The following is a 24,048-nucleotide window of genomic DNA, read 5'->3' as shown; positions in this document are numbered from 1 at the left end:
GGCATTGGAAATTTTGACAGGGAGACATTTTATATGGAAATAATAAAATCTCAAGAAAAGTCAAAATTCAGTAAAAGAACAATTTTTATGCACAATATAAAAATAAGTTGGAATAGAGCTGGCTTGATCACTTAGCACAAGGTGTGAATCCAATGTGTCATATGACTATTGACACAGAGTCTCCTTGCTAGATGGACAAGTACCTAATGTCCCGTGCCAAGGACCAGGGTGGTCTTTGTTATCTCTCAGGGGCATGTGGTATTTTAACAATTCAAAGAAAATACAGAGACATCTATTTGGTACTTTGCAAACTTTCATATTTAAGTTGTGTGGACTTTTCCACTTAATAAGGGTGAGTGGTTGGATTTTTCTTTTCTTGTAAAGATGGCATTAGAAATGACTGTACCACTGGAAAGTTTCTGAGCTTTCCACTCAGTGTGGCATTGCCTTGTGGTGGTGGTTGTTTTAACTTTGTTGTCCTCTCGTTTTTTTTAAACCAGGAAGTTTTCATGAACATAAAATAACAAAACTTATCCCAACAAAACTTACAGAACTATGTACACTATTGTGAAGACAATCAATCCATAGATCTATACCGGTTGTTTCTTCCCTGTATATGATTGCAGACTTTCTGAGGTGTTTGTTTTGACAAAATTTGCCCAATTCCAAATAGGCAATAACAAACTGAAAATACAGTGGCAGAGCTTGGAGGTGGGATGAGGTTCTAATTCTGCTGCTTTGCCCCTCCTTCAGCAAGTGTAGGAGTTTGAATAAGAACTGTCCCCCATAGGCCCACATGTTTGAACACCTACTCTCCTGCTGATTTAAGACAGTTGTGGAACCTTTAGGAGATGGAGCCTTGATGGAGGAAGTACGTCACCGAGGGCGGACTTTGAGAATTCACAGCTGTGCCCTACTTCCCTTCTCTCTCTCTCTCTCTCTCTCTCTCTCTCTCTCTCTCTCTCTCTCTCTCTCTCTCTCTCTCTCTCTCTCTCCTTCCTGCGTGGGAATGAATGTGATATTTTCCTCGCTCTGCTTTGGTCCTGTCTTCAGGACAAGCTTTCCCTGACATTATGGGCTTTTTCCTACTCTAGACCTGTGGTGCCGTGGCTGGCTCAAAATGATTCTTTAAAGGAATAAACACTTTCAATCTCAGCAACTAAATCAGACTCACCCAGAAGCTTTACCGTATAAAATTTGGGGAAAGGAGAGAATTAGGGGTCTAAGGAGAGAATTAGTTCCAATCATTTTAACACAATACAGAAGCTTTGAGATATATTAGATCTCCCTTCCTCTACTGATGGACATAGAGCCTACAATCTTTGCTCATCAGGATCTAGTTTCCTCTTCTGCTGGTTCAATAAATGTGTATCACATGGATGGGTTTTGGTTTGTGCTTTGGTGATTGCTTGAACACTGGTTGCGATGGCCTGTGTATCAGCTGATAATGTGGATGCTGTTAAATCAGAAATTAGCATGCGGTCTTCTAACTGCCAGCTCATGGGCCCTGTACACCAGAGAGACACAGTGGAACCCACACAGTCTCCCATCAAGCAACAAAACACGTGGCATTAACTAGAAACAGGAACATGTCAACAAGCTTGCCTGAGGAAGTTGGTGGTATTTAATTCCTAAACATTAATTTTATTGTGGTGTATGAGGAACTAATTAACTGAGCATTTCCTTTCTTATTGGAAAAGGAAGCACTGTTCAGAAAACTGATGAGGAGCAAATACAGCACATTTTAAGTTTATTAAGCTTGGCTTATCAACTTCTATTTACTTAAACTAATCTCATAAGGCAATTAAGTATTTCAATCACTATATTGCTATTTTATTTAGCACATTTCTGAAAAACTAGTTGATGTGCTAAGATGCAGAAAGAGTATATGAATCCATCTCTGGTTTCATAGAGTCAAGATGACTAAATACAGTTTAAAAAAAAAAAGTAAGAAAGAAAAAAAATCATGTAACTGTTTCAATATGAGCCTAATAAACAGACAAGTGGAAACAGACACATGAAAAATGGTAACAGAAAGCATCCAAAACTTGGTAGTAATAAAGAAAACAGTAAAAGTTAAGGATGCATCAAATCCTGGGGCTGGAAAGATAGCTCAGAGATTAAAAACACTTGCTGCTCTTCCAGAGGACCTGATTGATTCTCAGCACCCATGTTGAGTGACTCACAACCTCTTCTAACTTCATCTCCAGATGATGTCACACCTTCCTTCGCCCTTTGTGGGCACCCACATACATGTGTCATGTGCTCGCTCACACAGACACATAAATAGAAATAAATTTAAACTTAGGAAGAGGTGGATGTCAAGTGAAGGAAACATTTCCATCGGGGTTCTATCACATCTACAAACTCCATTCTCTTCCTCCATCAAGGGAAGCCATGGCTAGATGTGATTCTGATCCTAGAAGAAAGGCGGGGCACTTATAGATGCTGGGTGTGGTTTTCTAATCAATTCTGTTGTGGGGTACAGAGTCTAGGTTTTTATGTCATTACCGTTTCTAGTGTCTCAGAATGGACGTCATTTTCCTTGTGTGCCTCCACTCTTCTAACATTCAGGCAGCCACAGGAAAGTCTGTCCCAGCTACTTCATGTGCAATTGAAAAATTTAATTGACTCTTTATAGCTATTTCTAAAGAAGAAAAATCATTGTCACTGTAACATATCACAAATGGATATTGAGTGGGTGATTGGCATTTCAAAATAAAGACCTTCAGAATTAAAATCTTCTCATTCATTTTAAGTCACACCCTAAGCGAGTCCATGCATGCCAGGCGGCTATATTCCAGACCACTGAGGACAGTTGTGCCATGTGCTTTGGAAGTGGGAGATTCTATTACATCACTCCCAGATATCTGAAACTTGCCATTTAGAGTCTTGTAGACTAGGAGGCATTTCAAATGTATTTCCCACTGGCTCCTTGCCTCCCTGCTGCCTTGATTACATTTCTCATCTCTGTGACCAATACCTGACATGAAGCAATCTAAAAGAGAGAGAGTTTTCTGTGCCTACAGTTGAAGAAGGAGCCAATCCATCCTGGTGGAGAGGGTGATGCTGGAAGGCTGAGATGGGCACAGTCTTAGTTCAGGTTTTTATTCCTGTAGAGAGTCACCATGACCATGGCGACTCTTACAAAGAAAACATCTAATTGAGGTGGTGCCTTCCAGTTTCAGGGATTCAGTCCGTTATCATCATGATGGGGAGCATTGCGGCATGCAAGGAGATGTGGTTCTGCCTACATTTTGCCTAAAGGCACCAGGAAGTCGATTGATTCACTGGGTGGTACCCTGAGTTTATGAAACCTCAAAGCTTGCCCCACAGTAAGGTGTGGCCCAGATTAAAGGTGTGCCCTTCAGCCTCAAGGTCTGGATTAGAGACATGTGTCATCCAGCCTCCTCCAACAAGAAAGGCCACACCTCTTAAGAGTGCCACTCCCTGTGAGTTTATGGAGGTCAAATACATTCAAACCACCATGAGCACAAACACTGTTTCAGCTGTCTGCAGGCAGAGTGACCAACTTTCTTCAGTGAAGTGCTACCTCCTAAAGGTTCCACAATTTTCCAAACTGGAGGCCAATGGACCACATGAACCTCTGAGGGACATTTCCATGCAAACCATGACCCCTGAAGACGACAGACTCTGGACATAATCCAGGAAATGAAGTGACTGTCCTGACAGAACAGCAGAATGACTATAAAAAATACAAACAACTTAATTATATGCTAAAACTAAGGACAAGTCTGGAATGAAAGAGAAAAAGTATTTGATTTTGTCTTAATTGACTTAAAAGAATTCCTTCCTTCCAAACTGCTACCTCTTAATATTGTAATCATACTAGATCCATTTTCTCCATACCATTCAGTTTCCCATACGACACAGAGGCAGAAGTCGGCATATATTGTAATATAGGTTTGAATGTGAAAGCAATTAGTTAATGAATAAGCCCATTTGAACATCTTAACGTGAGTCACTGTGCAGTCCTTTAAATGATGCCCCTGTAGTAGTGCTGGAACACAAGTAAGAGGAACCTCCTTTGATTCATTGTCCCCTTTTCAGAGATACCAAGGTTCCTCGGATGATTAATCCAGGATTTTCATTCACACTAGAATTCTCCAATTATGACCTAAGACTTGAAGGGAAAACAGGGCTTCCTCATTCATATGCAGAAATGCCTGTCTGTTCTGAGAGGTATTTCCTAAAGTGTTCATAAATTAATCTCTTTCTAAACTAGCTATCGAGGTAACTATTAAATAGGATAAAGTTTTCATTTGCCACGCTACATTAAAAAGTCATAAAACTATATTTTATTAAAAGAAAACCTCCTAGTGAAAGAGTGTTAGCCTGTGACAGAGCAGTTAAGAGCTAACCATTATCTCAGAATGTCTTCTTTTAAAATATCTACAGAGTTAAACAGGATCTAATGTATTTTACTTTCTCAAATAAAATTCACTAAGAATATTTGCATTCATTCCTTACCATTCTGTGGGAATTAATACAAAACATTATTATGTCTCATAACAATTTTCACATTAAATCATTCTATGCTATTGTAGCAAATTTAAAAAGTCTGATCCATTTTCTGCATTGAGAAAGACCTTCTACTTCTCAATTTCTGGGTTCAGCAAGCCATTTGGGGATAGTTGTTAGATATCTAAGTGATCTGGGGCTAGAGAGATGGCACAGTGGTTAGGAGCACTGGATGCTCTTGTAGAGGACCTGGGTTTGATTCTCAGCACTCAAATGGAGCCCCTTAACCCTCTATAACTCAAATTCCAGGAGTTGCAGTATCATCTTCATGGGCACTGCATGCACCTGTACACACAAATCTAAAATGAAAAATTAACTCTTTAGAAACTGCTATGAAAGAATAAATAAATACAATGAGGATGAAAACTTAGCTGTTCTTATTGGTGTGAAGAGTCACACTTCAGCATTCTCAGATTACAGAATAAACTGGCCTAAAAATATCACAGGGATGAAGGCTCACTTATCCTATCTTCATATAAAATATTTTTCCAGCATGGCTTCGGCTGTACTCAGGCACTTTAATAAGATGATAATTACAATTTAGCAATAAAAATGAATAGTGTAACACTTTGGAAACACAACTTACTTAGAATCTTCCTATTTGGTGTGTGTGTGTGTGTGTGTGTGCGCGCGCACATGGGTAACTCCAGGATAGAGAGGTCAGAAGACAACTTACAGGAGTTGGTTCTTGCTTCAAGCAGGGATCAAACTCAAGTTCTCAGGCTTTGGGGCAAGCCCCTCTACCCTGTGAGCAATCTTGCTGACCTAAAAATGATTTACTCCTATATCCGTCTAATCAGATATGAATTGCTTTTAAAATAAAAAATCTATAAAAAAAAACAAATTGTGGAACAGAAAAGGTAACTGTTCCATGAAAATATGTCACAGTGTCACAGGAAATTAATCTTTTCTTTCTTTTAGATTTTTTTTAGAATTTATTGTGGTGTGGAGAATTAAATCCAGGATGCCTGTGTCCTAGACAAGCACCTTAGCCCTGAGTTACATCTTTGGCACTCATTTTTTACTTTCTCTATATGACCTAAAATCCTAGCCCTTCTCCACTATCTGTTTTTTTTTTTTAATTACAGGAAGCAAAACACTGTGTTTGTTTGAATTAAACACTGTATAAAACAAACAATCTGTTACTTATTTGCAGAATTATTTGCTTATAATGTTTCTTTCATTAAACCCTAAACTTTGGATCTACAAGTGACATCTCTAATTCTAGACATTTGATTAGCTTCATAACTAAATAAATTCCCTATTCCCTCATTCATTCTAAAACCCGGGGTTGGTGTCATATAAGGCACCTATGCATCTGTATTTCCATCTACCCATCCATCTACCCATTTACCCATCCATCCATCCATCCATCCATCCATCCATCCATCCATCCATCCATCCATCCAACCATCTACCCATCCACCCATCCATCCATTGATCCACCCATCTATCCATCCATCCATCTACCCATCCATCCATCCATCCATCCATCCATCCATCCATCCATCCATCCATCCATTCGTCCATCCACACATCTACACCCTAGTAAAACTAAAAGAGTCTCTCAACTTGTCTCCCAGATGCAAGTCATTTACCAAAGAAATACATTCTCCACTGAGTTTCCATTGGCTCTTGCACTCAATAATTATTCATTTATAATATATATAATGCAATACATATTTATTGGCCGCATGTTGTGTGTTAGGAGCTAAAATGCAATATTTAATAAGAAAAGCATGGTCTCTTTCCCAAGTATTCCCAGCTTATATAGACTCCTCCTCCTTGTCCTTACTGCTACCATTATTAGTTCACTCTCAGTTACTAATATTGCAACATTGCAGAGTGGGAAAATCATGGAGAACAAAAGTTTATTTTGACTCATGCTTCTAAAGTTCTGAGGTCAGAGGTTCACATCTGAAGATGGTCCTCATCCCTACAGATGTAATGTGGTACATAACAGTACACCAAGAGTCATGATGAACAGGATTCCTGTCTCCTAAATTTCCCAGTATTCATTCATGAAGTGTAGCTAGAGTTTTTATGCCTGGCCCACAGTCAGGACAAATCTCTATCACCCGCCAGTCCCACAGCCGCTTAGACCCAACTAAGTAAACATAGAGACTTATATTGTTTAAACTGTTTGGCCTAATGGCTCAGGCTTCTAGCTATCTTGTTCTTACATCTTAAATTAATCCATTTCTATAAATCTATACCTTGCCACATGGCTCTTACCGGCATCCTCACATGCTGCTCATCATGGCGGTGGCTGGCAGTGTCTCCCCCTGCCTTCCTGTTTTCTCAATTCTCCTCTCTGTTAGTCCCGCCTATACTTCCTGCCTGGCCACTGGCCAATCAGTGTTTTATTTATTGACCAATCAGAACAATTTGACATATAGACCGTCCCCCAGCAATGAAGCCTCCAACTCTAGTAAAAACAACATAGTTACAGGGCTTGGAAATATGGCTCAGCAGTAAAAGGCTCTTGTTGGGAGGACGTCTCAGAGGACGGACTAGGACCTGAGTTCAGTTCCAGCACCACAAACACCTGTCACTCTAGCTTCAGGGCACCTGCCTTGTGTGCTCTTATATACCTGCAATAAATACACACAGATACACACCCATTCACACACAAAAAATGAACTAAACTTTAAGAAATAAACACCGCTGTTAGGCTGTATTTTCAAATACTTAATCCTTCATAGTGAAGATTCAGTTTCAACACACAAACTAAGTCTGATTTTTGCCATCATTTCGCACAGTCCTAATGGATATTCTGTTTTGGAGGTAGTTTTGCTGTCTACACTGCCTGCTGCTAGGATTACAGGTGTGCATTCTGGCTAATCATATACTTTTGACATGTTTTACTTCCCATGCTCACCTATGTTGGTTTTATAAGTGAAAGTATCATGCAAGCAAGGATTGTGCTTTTGTGTTTCAGTGTCTTCACATAGCTGTATCTGATACACATTAGTAAAATGAGCATTAAGCAATCCATCCATTATGAAAATTGAACTACATGTTTTTGGTCTGTGAAATTCTATAAAACTTAATCCTTTTTCTTATATAAAAAAGGTTGACTATATTATTTTCAATTTTGAGGTCTTCCTAAATGTATTGTATCTCTTACTGACTTATGAAGATCACGTAGGAGTCACGGGGATGCACACACAAACACCTGTATCCAGAGTGAGGGGATCCAACAGCCTCTGCTGACCTCCTTGTGTGCCTTAAATACATGCCATAAATGCACACAGATACACACCTGTACACACAAAAATGAAATAAATCTTAAAGGATAAACACCACAGTTAGATTATATTTCTAACTTTTTAATCTCTCACAGTAAAGATTAAGTATGAACACATGTGTATGCATGTGTATACACATGTACACATAGTTTTATATGTTACATATATGTGTGTGTTTTATATATATATATGTGATATATATATATATATATATGATATATACCGTAAGTAAAATGGTCTAAATTTAACCTAAAACTCAATAAATATTAGCTACCCACACTTAAAACCAGTAAGGGGATAATGAATTTGGAGGAACATGAGATATATTTCCTGAAGCATACATCAAAATGACATGGAAAGCTCACCTACGGTTCTTGCCTCTGTTTTCTTATGTCTCTTTTCTGCCGACTAATTGGTGCCTAAGCTCTCTGCAGGCGCTGTCCTTCCTCTCCTGTTCCATCCGGATTAGTTCAAGCCATTATCATTTCCCACTGGATTTTCTGCTGTGGGTTTAACGTGTCTCTTTGTCTGGCCTCTCCCTCTTCCAATCGATCTCTCTCTAGTCACAAAATTGATCTATCAGGAACACAAATCGGGCTGGGTCACTACCCTGCTTAGTGTTGGCCACTGGCTTACCCTGCCAGCGTAGGAAAACGCAAGGCTCTGTGAGCTTTGAGTTCTGCCTACACTTTGGGCACACCGCTCACTGTCCCTTCCCGCACTGGATGGATAGAGAAGGATGTACCCACACGGGTAGTAACAAATACAGGAGTGTGCGTGGTGTGAGAACTGCCTAGTGAATGGTGGGGCCTCACAAGCAGAAGATACTGATTGTTCATCCTCCCAACAGCCTTTGGGATAGATCAAAGCAGCAACTGCCTCCTCAGTCCCCTTCTCCGGTGCCCTTGTAAACCTCATTTAGTCTTAGGCTCCTACAGAGCTCTCCATCTGGAAATCAGAGAAGGCAGAGCAGGGTGTGTGCAGTGCACATCTGAGAAGAGGTTTAATATGCCTCTAGGAAGTGGTGGATGCTCCTATACACTCTGGCAGACAGGGACATAGAAGGTGGATGCTGGAAGTGTCCTGAGGTGCAATCTCTTAGGGAAAATAGCCATTGTCTGGGGATGCTCAAATCAACCATTTTCCTTCTGCCCTAGTCTCCTCCCAGGCTAAGTTCTTACCCTGAAGTTTCTAGAATACCTTCAGTGCCCTTTTGCTTTGCTCAGAGCACCTCTATGTCAGTTTACAGGTGTGTGATCACTGTTCCCTTATTTGATCACAAATGTCACCAGGATAGTGCATATGTGTGTGTGTGTGTGTGTGTGTGTGTGTACACGTGTACTTGTGTGCATGCATGCATGCGTATGTGCAAGCATGTATGTGCCCATATGTGCGTGTGAGTGTGTGTGTGTGTGTGTGTGTGTGTGTGTGTGTGTGTGTGTGTTGTGTTTAGTATTCATATTTCCTGGCACCTAGAGAAAGAAATCTGGTGTTGTCAAGGAAGCAAAACAAAGATCTAATAAATGCTGCAGGCTGATGAAGTATTTACCACTGTGTTTCAGTGAAGCTGGAGGTTTCAGTAACCTCTGCTTTAGGCTGGCAGCTGCTGAATGTGTTTACCTGACCCTGGCAGAGGCCACACCTGGTTCTCAAAATCCTTAGCTAAATCACCCTGTTCGGAAAAAATTGTTCTCTTGTCTTCTATATAGCATAGCAACATAACATAACTAGAGGTGAGTGATATGTGAATCAGTACAGTCAGCAAGCCTTCTGCAGGGTTTAATACCAGCCTCAGCATTTGCTTGCTTTCTCAGATACACTGTAATCTTGGCTGTGGTATGAAGTCATTGACTAGCATGTCTCATACAGGCATGTTAGTCTTTACTCTCTACACTTGGGACCCTCTTACATCCAAGAAGATTTCACATGACCCCAGAAATACAAGTGTATAAAATAAGGTATATGAATCAAAGATTTACTGATAATAAACAACAACAAATTTTTATTTTAAAGTAATTCTATACTATGCATGTAATTTTATCATTTAATAAAAACCAAAGCAAACTTGTACATTAAGAATATAAATGTACATGTTAATTTTTAAAGAGTTAACTCTTGGCTGAATATTTGATACTGCAGGGTGTAGACCATCATCAACATTTTTCAGAGTTGATTGATTAGTTTGATTTTATAATCCTCATGGCTGAGAACACCATCTTATGTAATTATAACACAAAAAGGTTGAAATCTGTTTAGGGCTGGCACGACCAGTGAGTAGTGAATGCACTCACTACTGGTACATCAGCTGGGTTTGGTTCCCAGCACTCACAGCAGGGGCTCACAGCCCTGTAACTCCAGTTCCAGAGGATTGGGTGCCCTCTGCTGGCCTTTGCATGCACATGGTGCACATGCAGACTAACAGGCACACATATATACACATAAATAAAATATTTTAAGATGCAATTGTTGAAAATTCCATCCTAACCCCAAGTCAAAAGTCACTTAATGGTTCTTTATAAAACTCACATCAGCAAGTCAAAAGGCATTTTTAAAAAATCAAATAATCTAATTTAATCCAAAAATACACTAATTTTCTGCATGCTGAGGAATAAGAGTAAGGAAATGCTGAAAGGCTTTATTTTCCAAAATTAAGCCATTATTTTCCATGTGAGAAAAGGAGGTTGTAAATAGAGTAAAAATGCTGAAATCTATAAAGTACAACAGCCTAGAGGCTGATCTCAAGTGTTTCCGGCTACAGTGGGGTGTGTGGGGTGAGTGCAAAGTACAGATACTATGTAGTCAGAACCCAGCCTTCTGTGAGCCCACACGACTAACACATGGTACAGCACAAGGCAGTGGGTGTCTGAGGTGTTTGATGCTGAGTTAACTTTGGACAGTGTGTCCTCAGATGCCATTCACCCTTGCCTCTCTCCTTATGACTCCCACACCTGACCCCGTGTGGGCTTGGGACCCACAGTTGAGGACGCTAGCTGGGCCTTGGTGTCTTTTTCAACCTAATAAAAAATTTTATTTTGAACTAGAATTTTCCAGTCTTGGACTTGAAATAAGAAAATTAACTTTGGAATGGTCGAGGGAAAAACTGTTCAAATGGTTAAAAACTGAGAAAGGAATAAAAGAAATGACTTTCAAGTAGTCAATTTGAATAACATACATGATTGGACTTTAAAAGTCAGAATTTTCCATTATTTGCTATTCACTATGTTCCTCATGAGGTATTTACAAAATAAGCCAATATTTTCTTGGACCAGTTAATTGAGGGATAGCTTGAATGAGTGACAGTATTTCTTTCCACAAAATTATTCTTTCTCCTCTGATAGCTTCTGGTTTTTGATTTGCCATTTATGAATTCTCATAGACCCCATGTCCACTTCAGAGCATGGCATGTTTGTAAAATATATTTTGAATTTCCTTAATAAAGAATTAAATGCTACATTAGGAAATTTCTCAGCCACTATATTTCTCTTTATTTCTGAACTTGGGGCAGTTTTCCACATATTTAGCTCTGGATATTTGGGGCTTGAAAAATATTAATATCGAGGTAGACATGGCACAATGTACATGAATTTCACATTGGGTGGAGATAGCCACTATGGTGTGGTTCCTTGGACAGAATGCTTCTGAAATGTGTTGAAGTCCTACTTATGATCATATGTTTATATTTTAGAAGCCGTCTGTGACTGACAATACACTATAGTTGTTAATACTTTACTCATTTCTGCTGCTAAAATTCATTGTCCTCCATTCCCTTAAGTACCAAGCCCATTGTACACAGTACTCTTATACCAGTATTGTGTTCTATAGAGAAATGTCCCAGACTAGTTGGCTTAGACAGCAAGTTTCCTCAAAGCTGTAGGAGGTCTTAGAGACAAGGCAGTTCTTATGGAGCCTCTTTCTTTGGCCTGCATGGAGCTACCTTCCCTCCATGTCCTCCTTTGCTCTCCCCAGGATGTGTGTATAAGTCCTAATGTCCTCTTCCTATAAGGACTCCGGTCAGGGTAGGGAGACGGCTCAGAATGCAAAACTATTATTGCATAAGCCTGCTAGCCTGAGTTCAGTCCTTCACCCATGCTGGGTACTCCAATCCTCACCTGTAGTCAGCACTCTTAAAGTGAGCTGGAAGGTAGAGACAGGAGAATCAGCCAGAAGCTTACTGGCCAGTTAGCCTGGAGTGTGTAGCACAGAGGGCAAGAGAGACCCTGCCTTAACAATATGGGAGACTGCCGGGCGGTGGTGGCGCACGCCTTTAATCCCAGCACTCGGGAGGCAGAGGCAGGCGGATCTCTGTGAGTTCGAGGCCAGCCTGGGCTACCAAGTGAGTCCCAGGAAAGGCGCAAAGCTACACAGAGAAACCCTGTCTCGAAAAACCAAAAAAAAAAAAAAAAAACAATATGGGAGACAAAAACTGACTCACAAAAGTTGTCCTCTGACTGCAGTGTGTATACGATGGCATGCACATGTACACACACACACACACACACACACACACACACACACACACAAAATCAATTAATTTTAAAGAATGGACTCCTCTTATATTAGATTAAGGCCTATCAGCAAATGCATTTAACTTATTCATCTCTGGAAGTCCAGTTATAGCCATACTGAGGTACCAAGGATTAGGGCTTCACCACATCAACAGAGGCTACACAATTAATTCAGCCCATACATACAAATTGCTTATGACTATTTCATATATTTCCATATGTACAATATGATATGCATACAACATTTGTTTATATACAAACATAAAGAAAGGAAAATGATGTTAGTCATGAATGTAAGGAATAGAAATAATATTTTAATGTGTACATTTAAAAATAATGTTACAGACTAGTCTAGACCTTAACTTGTGACCTTTACGTACACATATAGCTTATTACTCTTTAGATGTTAGTGATACAGAAATGCAAACCAGCTTTGCAAGTGTGCGCTCCCATCCAAATGTACTTGGGAGCTTGAGTTTCTAAAATTTGTCTAGGTCAGCAAGTCCACCTGTTACTTAATCTCTCTAGTGATATTGTTAAACCTGCATTGCTTCCTTCCTTCCTTCCTTCCTTCCTTCCTTCCTTCCTTCCTTCCTTCCTTCCTTCCTTCCTTCCTTCCTTCCCTCCCTCCCTCCCTCCCTCCCTCCCTCCCTCCCTCCCTCCCTCCCTCCCTCCCTCCCTCCCTTCTTTCTTTCTTTCTTTCTTTCTTTCTTTCTTTCTTTCTTTCTTTCTTCCTTTCTTCCTTCCTTCCTTCCTTCCTTCCTTCCTTCCTTCCTTCCTTCCTTCCTTCCTTCCTTTCTTTCTTTCTTGTGACAGGGTTTTGCTATGTAGCTCAGGCTAGACTGAAATTTGCTATATAGCCCTGTATGGCCTAGAACTGATGCTCTTTCTGCCTCTGCCTCACAGCTGCTAGAATTATAGACAGGAACCACCCACCCTGGCCAGAAGCTCCTTCCTTGTCTGTTGCCTTTCCAGGTCTGCGTATCCAAATCTCTTTGATAATGGAGTGTGAAAAATGTCTCTAGTCTCAGGCCATATTTCTTTTCCCAGTCTGAGCATCGCACTCATGTTCTGATATAGGTTTGAAGGCCTACTTCTTGTCCCCCGACCCCCTGGCAGTCCCCTGAGCCACATTGACTCCTATCTCCCCCTTTAACTAGTTTATAAAGCCTAAACCCCAGAAGCCACCCGCCTATAACTCCCGTAGCACTCAGCAATGGCCTGTGCTGCTCAAACACATTCCCGGATAGGAAAGATTAATGTACAAGGACTAGAGACCCAGATTTGTTTAATCTTATTGTGTATGTCTCCCATAGCACCCAGCAGATTCCTAATCACATGGTGGATGTTACAAGTGCTTATTAATTGATTAATTTACAACAGGGGAAGTAAATTATATAAATGAGTTATCACTGTGAAGAGCACCAGAGCCTGCACATGAGTGCTTTAGTTAATTTTAAGATTGTGTTCATTAAATGAGGAATACAGATGAATTACAATGTTGTAAGCATTTACATGATCGATTCTAATAACCATATGATTATAATGTTTACCATTTTAGCTAGTTTGTACAAATGTAATTCCAATTTTAAACGTTTCCACTTCCCTCCACTGATTCGGTGTCATATAGATTAAGCAATTAATAATACCAAATGGCAGTAAAGCATATGACATCATCTGCCCCTCCCCTTGTCTCATGTTTGGCTTGTCTTTACAGGATGTTCCTTGTTAGCAGACTAGCCTGCTATAATGTTTGCATGTATTTATCTCTTTAAACATAAATCCGTCCTGGTCACACTACTTCTGCATTGTCTCTCCCAGCAGTTATCAAAGGTGAAGATGCTTGCAGGTCACCTGGAAATCCCATTAAAATTTAAAGTCTGATTCAGAAGCTATACTGCTTCTGTTTTAACAAATTCTCCCAAAGCTAGGTGCCATTAAACAACCAACCTTCACCCTAATTCAGCCACACTGGTGCCCAAAGCTCAGGATCTTTGACAATTATCACCAACCTTGATTTGGGAAAATCCACTTCTCAGCTCTGCTCTTTGGGAGCTAGCAGGCTTCAGGCATCCTGACTTTGCCTGGGTGGACAGCTCTTGAAGACAGTTCTGTGCTGGCTGAGGCAGGGGTGGGGTGGGGTGGAGGCAGGAGTAAGGGGCAGGAGCCTCTTTAGGGAGGGTGTTATAACTCTACCTGACAAAGTTTATCCTGTTCTGTGCATTTGAGGAGAATCCCACACTGTAGGTGAGAGGGATCACATGACTAGAAATACCAGGAATTAAGAGTCATTGGGATTCTCCCAGCAGCGTCTGGTGCATTGGATTCAGGGTAGACTTGAACTGTACAATTCTTAGGGGACGTGGCCTCCACTCAGGGAAAGTCACATTTTAAGAAGCAGCCCCCCCACAGCTGCCCCAGCCCCCTTTCTCCTACCCTCCCCCTTTCTCCTACCCTCCCCCTTTCTCCTACCCTCCCCCTTTCTCCTACCCTCCCCCTTTCTCCTACCCTCCCCCTTTCTCCTACCCTCCCCCTTTCTCCTACACTCGCTTGACCACATTCACTCCTTTTTCTCCAGCTTCTCTCCAGTAAGACCCGGTCCCAGTCCCATTTCTGTAGGCCTCATCTTACCCCAATCTTCCTTCCAATAGTCAACAGTTCCCAGAATGTCGTCCTGCATTCCCTGTTGTTGTGATAACATCCTCTAAGGAAACAAACTTGGGGAAGTTAGATTAGCTCACAATTCCTCGTCTCCCATGGCAGAGCAGTCAAGGTGGCAGGGACTTGAAGCAACTAGTCACCCCCACAGTCAAGGGCAGAGAGAGGATAAAAGTGCGCATGCTTCCTCCTAGGCTTGCCTTTTCCACTCTTAAACAATCCAGGATCCAACCCCAGGAAATGGTGCAACCCACATGTCAGCCTGGCTTTTCCAGCTTCAATTGGTGTTACCCAGCTAGCCATCACCCTGCCCGCAGACCATGTTTCTCTCACACTGAGAATTTCTTCCCGGTCATGTTAACAAATAAAAGCAACCATTGCCCACTTGTACTTAAAGTTGCAGAGGCCTCAACATTCCCTTTAGATTATAAATGTTAATCTACTTCAATCCTAGCACCTGTTTACTTGGAGATTTGTTTTCAACCGTGTTTACTCCCAGCTGATGTTATCAGGGCTTATAGCTTCAGATTTAGATGGATGCTCACCTGTCTCCACACTCGCTCGGAACACAAACACCAAAACAGATTTTCTTATTCCTTCCTGTAACTCCCTCAGCCTCCTACTCTGGCATGGCAATCTCATTTCTTGTCTGCAGTGAGCCCAATGAATCGACCCTGTCTTGTGCCAGTGTTGGGGTGGAAACTCTGGAAGTCACCCTGCAACCAGTCCCTGCCCGGTCAGGAAACAGCCTGCACCCTTGCCAGTTGTGCCCCTCAAATGTTGAGTTCCCCCTGCACCACCCTGAAGTTCCAACCCTTGTCCATGCCTTGCCACCTGCCACACAGAAGTCTGCTTCTGTGGCTTCCACTTGCTGGTTAAGGAATCTTAGTTCTTTCTCTTCTTCACATTTGGGGTTCACTTTCCTCTGCAGGATAAACTTAGATGCCTTAATATTTGCTTATAGAACCCTGGCCCCTCTATAGCCCTGTTCACCTCTATTTCAGCACCTGCTCTGTCGTATAACCACTCTGGACCTAGAACATGGTATGAGACTTCTACTGTATGCCAAGTCTCCATGAACATCCTCTCCCTGCCTGGAATACCTTTTTTTCTCACCTGTCCCCAGACAGATTTCCTTAATTCAAATTCAACTTAAACATGACTTTCCCAGAGGTTTCTCTGATCTCTTAGACAAGATTTAGGGGACCCAATATATGTTAACAGAATTTTGTATTTCCTTACTAAATGTTATATTTTGTATGGATGTTTTCACTTTCCTAGTCCACATCAACTATAAACCGCAGAAAGGGCAAATCTCCAGAGATCCATCTCTGTTTGAAGCCTGGAACATATAGATAATTTTGGGTGATATACTTTATTGTTAGTTTTAACTGTCAACATGACACAACCTATATTACCTTAGGAATTATTTAAATCAGATTGGCCTGTAAGATTGTCTTGATTGTTGATTGCTGTAGAAGATTCAGACCATTGTGGGCAGCAACATTCCCTAGGCAAGGCCCTGGACTCCATAGAAATCTAGCTGAACACAAACAGGCAGCATGGGTATGTACATTCAGTTCTCCCTGCTTCTTGTCTATGAGTGTTATGTGACTAGCTGTCTTGAGCTCCTGCCTTGATTTCCCCTCAATGAGGGAAGGTAACCTGAAACTGAAATCCAAATAAGCCCTTCACTCTCCTAGCTGCTTTTTGTCAAGCTATTCGTCACAATAACAGAAACAAACCGAGAATATTATCTTTAGAATAAAAATACAAAACATTACCTATACAAAATCTCCATGCCAGTACAAAATACTTATTATAGCACAAAATCACAGCTAAATATAAAATTAAGAAAACTGGTGAAACAAAGATGTGAGACTCTGTGAACATGCAACTAGGGGGCCCCTCCAGAAGCCTAAACTTGAACTTCCCCGCATCCCTAATAAGCTCCCATGCTTATGTTAGACATTTTCAGAGTTCACCTTCCAATGCCAAGAGCAGTGTTTACCGTTTACCTCAGGTACTCAGTGTTTTCAACCAACTTATCTTAACATTATTTATGCATTCTTCAACAGGATCTTTCACGAATTCATTTTTGCTTATTTATTGAAACAGCGTCTCACTGTGTAGTCCCTACTGGCCATAAATGGCAGGTCCTCCTGCCTCAGGTTCCTGAGTGGTGGGTTTATAGATACCTGGCTTCACACATTCAATTTCTAAAACCAGTTTAATATATTAGAAAATTTGTTCTTATAGATATTACTTTCAATTTCTTGCTATGTCGTATGTCCAGTGGTTAACTAATGTGTACTGTTGATTACATTACTAACACACAATTGGCCACTAAGCACAGTACCTGCCTTGCCTCTTATTAAGCAAATATTTCTATATCTGCCTCAAAAATACACAAAATAATCCATGTATACCTCTAATGCCTGCATTTTTACGGAATATATGATGAGAAAAACTAGATGAATTTTGGACCATATTTTTTAAGATACGATTTTGAAAGATCAGTTCATTTGTTTGTTGCCTTTAAAATATACTTTTGTTAACATTTATCTCCAGAAAATAAAGATGTCAATATTCTCTATGTCAAAAAAGAAGAAGGAAAGAAAGAGAGAGAGAGAGAGAGAGAGAGAGAGAGAAAGAAAGAAAGAAAGAAAAAGAAAGAAAGAAAGAAAGAAAGAAAGAAAGAAAGAAAGAAAGAAAGAAAGAAAGAAAGAAAGAACAAACATGAAATGTTTTCTTGACTCTGAATTTGTTTATGACCTATTAAAGAGATTATTTGAATCCAGGTCATAATACAACATTCAAAAGATTAGCTAATGGCTTAAATCTTTGGTGTTTAGCTTGTAAAATGAAAGTGAGTTTAGTTAAGTTCTATCTATGATAAGACTGAAAAGCTGGCACGGAAGAACTTGCTGTGTTCTATCAAGACTGCAGTGGTGTGTGTGTGTGTGTGTGTGTGTGTGTGTGTGTGTGTGTGTGTGTGTGTGTGTGTCCAAGTACAGGCTCTGAACCATGTGCCCCCCAACCCCCCATTTTCCTAAATACATCATGAAAAAAGGATGAGGTTTCAGCCTTAATTGCTTGCTCCTTTTATTCACATTCCTCTCTCAGCCAGGGTTGTGAAGAGTGTTGGTAAAAGGCTACACAATAGAGCTTTTCATTAGGCCCCAGCCAGGCACACAAAGGCAGGCTTTTGGAAAGAGTGAATGCAGGAGTTTAATTTGCAGGTGGAGAGGAGATAAAAGGTGCTGACGCCTCTATTATTCTCTTACTTAGGTGACCCTTACCCTGTTCAGCTGATCCCAACCACCATGGCAGCTGCCGCTGCAGCGACACCAGGCTTAGGCCCGCTCCAGCTGCAGGTAAGTCTGGAGACAATGCAGGGGAGGCAGGGGTTAAGTAAACGCAGAAGACAGCCCTTAGCCTGTTAGCACAAGCTACAACCGAGGACTGAGATTTTGGTCACACATCTGTTTTGTTTTTACATTTTTTGTTCTGATCCTCAACCCAAAGATTATTATCGATTTTGGTTGTGTGCTCTGAACTAAATATCACTTATATTTTGCCATTGCCTGGTAAGGTTTAACGGTGTGAGCTTTGGTTCTGTTGTTGTTGATAAGCGTCATGATTTTGTCATAGAATGGTCTCCTTGAACAACTAACAGGCTGTCCAAGTCACCTAACCATACCCGTGATCCAAGGCAACCGCAATAGTTTTATTTAAAATCATTGATGATGCCTGGTGTTAGGAAAGTCCCCACAACCATTTGTTCTCCTTGCTTACTGGCAGATCATTTGAGCAAGCGAGGAAGAGTAGACCAAAGTCAGCAGGTGTCCATTTGAGCTTGAGTTTATCCTGACATCCTAATAGAGACCTTTTTGCCTTCAGATTGTATATTTCCAGTACAGCCTGGAAAGTCAATAACCTTACCAGATGCCCAAGTGATTTTAGAAATGATGTCTCTGAGGATGAAAAGAGAATCAATACAATTTTACTAGAGGGAACTTTCCTTATCTCAATTTCTGAATAGGTACCTCATAAAATATTCCATATGCCCCATTATTGTGAGACTGTGAATTGTGCAATTAATGAGAACAGATGATAAGCTAATACTCATTTCTAGCTCCTCTTGGAGAACCATTTTACAAGCTTGGGAAACACATTACGCAAAGCCAGAAGTCCTACAGACATACTTCAAACAGTTGAGTTGTATCTATGATTGTGACTTGCCACAGACAGTATTAATATAGTTTTGCATTATCTCAAGAACTGGGTACAGCTGATGAACACACCAATTTGTCAAAAGACTGGAGATTAGCAGAAGGAGATACCAGTGTGAAAGCTGAGAGACTGTTCTATAGAGATTATAACATCCATCCCTAGTTAATCTTTTCCATGAAAAACTGTCACTTTGAGCTAGGAATACACCGGGAAGTGTTGGGGCTGCGAGGACAATAAAATTACTATAACATTTGTTATCCTTTTTGGTGGTGTCTGGGGAATAACAACAATATGGGGAAAGGGTTGTAATAGGTAAGACACCAGAAATGCAAAGAGATACTCATTGTCTATATTTGTTATGGGTAAAATATTTTTTCTAACTTTTTCAAAGAATGGCTTACATTACCTGACATTGAGAACGTCTATGCTTGTAGGTAATAGAAAATGTCTTTCATAATAAAACTAGAAGAAAAAACTTTTTTTTAAAAAAGGGAGTGAAAAGAATAGAGGAATAAAAAGAAAAAGGAAGGGCTGCCTTGACAGTAGATTTGAATGTGGAAACATAAGGTTTTGAGATTTAGAATACATGTTGAGAGTTTCCACCTGCTGGGAATCACTGGGGAGAGAAGTTGACTACAAGACGAGTGTGCCCACTGAGTCCTGCTTCTGTCCTCCACTACAGAGTAGCGTTGCTCAGCCTCTCAGCTGCTTTCCCTGTAAAGATATATTAGAATATTTGGCATAAATTAAGTTTGATTTCCATTCTGATATTTTCAGTATTTCTCAAGATTTAAAGTATGAGTTTCTTTACTGAGAATCAAGGAAAGTGTTTGATACCAAATGGGTTTGTTCTTTCTGTAAACATGATTTACTCTGTAGTAGGGCAAAGTCCATTTCCTTTCCCTTGACAATGGGGTCTTGCTAAGTTTCTCAGTCTAGTCTTGAATGTGCCCCACTCCTCCCTCAGTTGCTCTGTCTAGTCTTGGACATGTTTCCCTCCTTCCTCAGTTGCTCTGTCTAGTCTTGGACATGTTACCCTCCTTCCTCAGTTGCTCTGTGTAGTCTTGGACATGTTACCCTCCTTCCTCAATTGCTCTGTCTAGTCTTGAACATGTTACCCTTCTCCCTAAATTGCTCTGTATTCTCTTAAGGTGTAATCTTCCTACCTCATTCTTGGAAGAATTATAGGTATGCATCCTCATATGGCCTATGAAAGGTTTCCATATAAGTGGTCGTGTATCCATTAAAGTTTATAATTTTAGTTAGGATCCCAAATAACCTCTATTGTGATATTAGAAATTATACTGTAATAGAAAATTGGCCATCAAAACATCTTCACAGAAAGCTATGAATACTCATAAAATGTAGTTCCATAAACATGTGCACATAATTTAATTTTGCAATTACGAGAAAAAGGGAGGACAGTATTTATACACACAAAAAATTGCATCTTTGCTGCAGAGCCTGTGAATCCTTCAGCTCCATCCTGCTCCACACCTACAAAGACAACTGTTGTCCCCTCCCCATCCCCACCATAGACCTTTCCTGATGGGTTTGAGACAAGTCATCTTCAACAGTCTTAACACTTACAGTACATCCACCTCCACTGGAAAATCTGTTTCTGAAATGCTCTGTCTGAGCAGAATGTAAGACAGGAACCAGTTTTAATGCTTTCCAAACTCTGCTTTGAGAACTGTTAGTTTCCGTTGTCCATCTCTTTACAATGCCTTCAGTAGACTCCTTGTTACCTTCCAGGGTTAGAGTTCAGCCCGCTAGAAACTTCATTCACGTGTCTAGTTCGCATCTTACCATCTACCTGGCCAGTATTGGGTCAGAAATCCAGTTCTAGAGACCAGAAATGAAGAAAGAGGCCACTTACAAGTTTCCTTCTTAAGCACTCACACCACCTGTGGAGAAGTGAGTGTGTGGATTTCTTGGGCATTGATCAGTTTCCCAGCAAACTGAGATGGATGGGTCTGTCAGTAAAGGTATCCCACCTTCTTTTGGTTGGGACCTGCCCCCCCTACCCCCATTGACAAGAGCCATTGGGTAGCAAGGATTCTATCCCTTGCTTCCTACCCCATGCTCCTTCACAGACAGCTTGGTTGAGGCTCTCTTTGGTGTCCCCTATGGGCTGTGATGGTACCACAGTTTACAGCAAGCATTTCACTTTTCTCCATCAAACCATTCCAACTCAAGAAAACTCCCCAACTGAACACAAGCACTCCCTACAGTTATACACACTCCCAATCTGCCCAGTCAGGTTTTCTTTAGAACTTTCTCATGTCCCTGTACCTCAAGTGGTGAGGCTTTAGGTTTTGTGACTTCTCAGCCAACCCATTGATAAAGAGCATTTGGGTTTTTCTTTTCTTCTGACTTCTCCAAGTTCTGCCTCCGCTCTTGGGGAGGGAGAGAAGAGTGTCTTCTCCATAACCAAGCCCTCTTGAAGCCACAGGCCTAGCTTTCTCTCTATTCATCCTGCTCTCTAGATGCCACCTCACATTTAAAATGCTGTGGGAAGCTGGGGAAGGGGACATGAGAAAGAGTCAGAGGCAGGAGGCACAAGACTGGTGTTTGGAGAACCAGTTCAGTCAGGTTTCAGGAAAGGGAGCATGGTTACAAGCTGATGGCGCCAATTGCTGTTTCTGTTTGTGTTTGTTCAAGAAGAGTTGATTCTTAGGGCTTATCTGCTTGTTTTGTTCTCTGCTACTCTTTGGTGTTTCCAGTCGTTCTGGGTAAGGAGTGGTGAGTCCAGGGGCACTCTTCCCAAGATAGCAGTAGAAATGAATCCTGAGCTGAGGAAGGAGCAGGAACGACAGCTGAGGAGTTTCTTATGGACCCTGGTAGACATGCACTGGTCTTAGTCTATGCTTGTTCCTCACCAGAAGGGTAGAGAAACCATAAACAAAACTGAGATATTTTCCCTCCCCTTGGGTTCAAATACAATGGTTTCAATTTAAATAAAATGCCATGGTAACTAATGTTGCTTGCTGCTGGTGAGACTATTTCATACTGTCATAGGTGAGGATTTCCTAGGACTATCTCACTTAATTATTGTCACAAAACGTAATGTTAGATGTTAGCAGCTCTCTTAAACAAGGAAGGAAGCCGGGCGGTGGTGGCACATGCCTTTAATCCCAGCACTCAGGAGGCAGAGCCAGGCAGATGTCTGTGAGTTCAAGGTCGGTCTGGTCTACAGAGCGATATCCAGGACAGGTACCAAAACTACACAGAGAAACCCTGTCTCGAAAAAAAACCAAACCAAACAAACAAACAAAAAACAAATAAGGAAGGAAGCTTGAGCACAGAGTTCCAGCTCCGCAGTTTTAAAATCATTACATCTGGTTCACCATGCCCAGGAGGTTTTATTTGCAACTCGAGAGTCCCTCTCTCTCAAGAGGTTCCCTAACTCAGTCACTGGAGACTACATTGTAGCAGTTACTGACTGAGTGCTTTCTGGAACCACGGTGAACAGTGGGAATGACAGAGGTGCTGTCACTTCAGACCCCGAGCTTCGAGGTTCCCACCCCTTGGCACAGATTCAAGTTCAAATACTTTCAGGATCTAGCTCCAGTGTGGAGTTCTGAAGGTCTCTTTCCACTTGTGGTTGACCTGATTTGACTAACCATCCTGGTTTCTTCTGAAACAGCCTTGTCTGTATGACTCTGTCCCTTGTATGGCACTCTAAGACAAACCAGGTTCTTTATTAAAGGACAGACATAAGAACGATGAGTCGAGAAGACCAGCAGAATGGCATACCCCAGATGACACTGCCGTTTTACTACTTAACTATTACTTTGTGGCCCTGGCAATTACTATCATATGTAATAAAAAGTACTTCGGGCCGGGCGGTGGTGGTGCACGCCTTTAATCCCAGCACTTGGGAGGCAGAGGCAGGCGGATCTCTGTGAGTTCAAGGCCAGCCTGGGCTACCAAGTGAGTCCCAGGAAAGGTGCAAAGCTACACAGAGAAACCCTGTCTCGAAAAATCAAAAAAAAAAAAAAAAAAAAAAAGTACTTCATATGAAAACTGACCACATTGTGTATTTTAATAGTAGTGAAAATATTTCAAACATTATCATATTTTATTTTATTTTTGAGAGAAATGAATTAATCTCAATTACAAATACAATGAAATGAACGTGTTACACTAATTACTTTTTTAAAAAATTTCTTTCTCTTACAGCAAACCTATCTTTGTGTCTGATGCCTCCTACATCTTTTCTAAGGTTCAGAGCCATATGACCACCTGTGTGTTGGCCATGGAGAGGGAAAATGATATAGTTGTTTACATAGACTATGGACTCAGCTCCAGATGGACCTCCCCAAGGGTTGTCTTCCCCCATGTCTAAGCTGTTCACTCTCTGGTCTCAGTGAGTGTTCTCATTCTCTCTCCTCCTCCACCTAGAAGCAGGAGTGCTATCCTGAGCTACGTGACCCCTGACCTGTAGCTGGAGGGCTTCTCTCCAGGTCCCACCAAGCTCCTGCAGTCCCACAGCCCACATATAAAATAATCACTCAGACGCTTATATTACTTATAAACTGTACGGCCGTGGCAGGCTTCTTGCTAACTGTTCTTATATCTTAAATTAACCCATTTCCAGAAATCTATAAGTTGCCATGTGGCTTGTGGCTTACCGGTACCTTACATCTTGCTTGTCATGGTGGCAGCTGGCTGGTTTCTCCCCTGTCTTTCTGTTTCCTCTTTTCTCCTCTCTGTTAGTCCCGCCTATACTTCCTGCCTGGTCACTGGCCAATCAGTGTTTATTTATACAGAGCGATATCCACAACACTGACCTCCATCTCTGCCCTTCACTGTGTGTTTCTTCCACTAAACACATCAAGAGTCCACCATGT

At 41.1% G+C, this 24,048-nt stretch overlaps 1 protein-coding gene across 10 annotated transcripts in view; it reads left to right on the top strand.

Moving 5' to 3' along the window:
- The window catches only part of Sox5 (SRY-box transcription factor 5), a 1,002,153-nt gene that overhangs the window by 871,925 nt on the left and 106,180 nt on the right, over positions 1-24,048 (top strand). For all 10 annotated transcript variants that reach the window (XM_076568276.1, XM_076568278.1, XM_016008328.3 and 7 more), the window contains one exon: positions 18,248-18,333. In XM_076568276.1, coding sequence (XP_076424391.1) covers positions 18,248-18,333 — 86 coding nt within the window. The remainder of the gene's footprint in view (positions 1-18,247; positions 18,334-24,048) is intronic.

This window comes from Peromyscus maniculatus, chromosome 3, assembly GCF_049852395.1.
Source record: "Peromyscus maniculatus bairdii isolate BWxNUB_F1_BW_parent chromosome 3, HU_Pman_BW_mat_3.1, whole genome shotgun sequence".
Taxonomy (NCBI): Eukaryota; Metazoa; Chordata; class Mammalia; order Rodentia; family Cricetidae; genus Peromyscus; species Peromyscus maniculatus.
The sequence above is the reverse complement of the archived record's forward strand: the minus strand, read 5'-3'. Positions and strand labels throughout refer to the sequence as shown.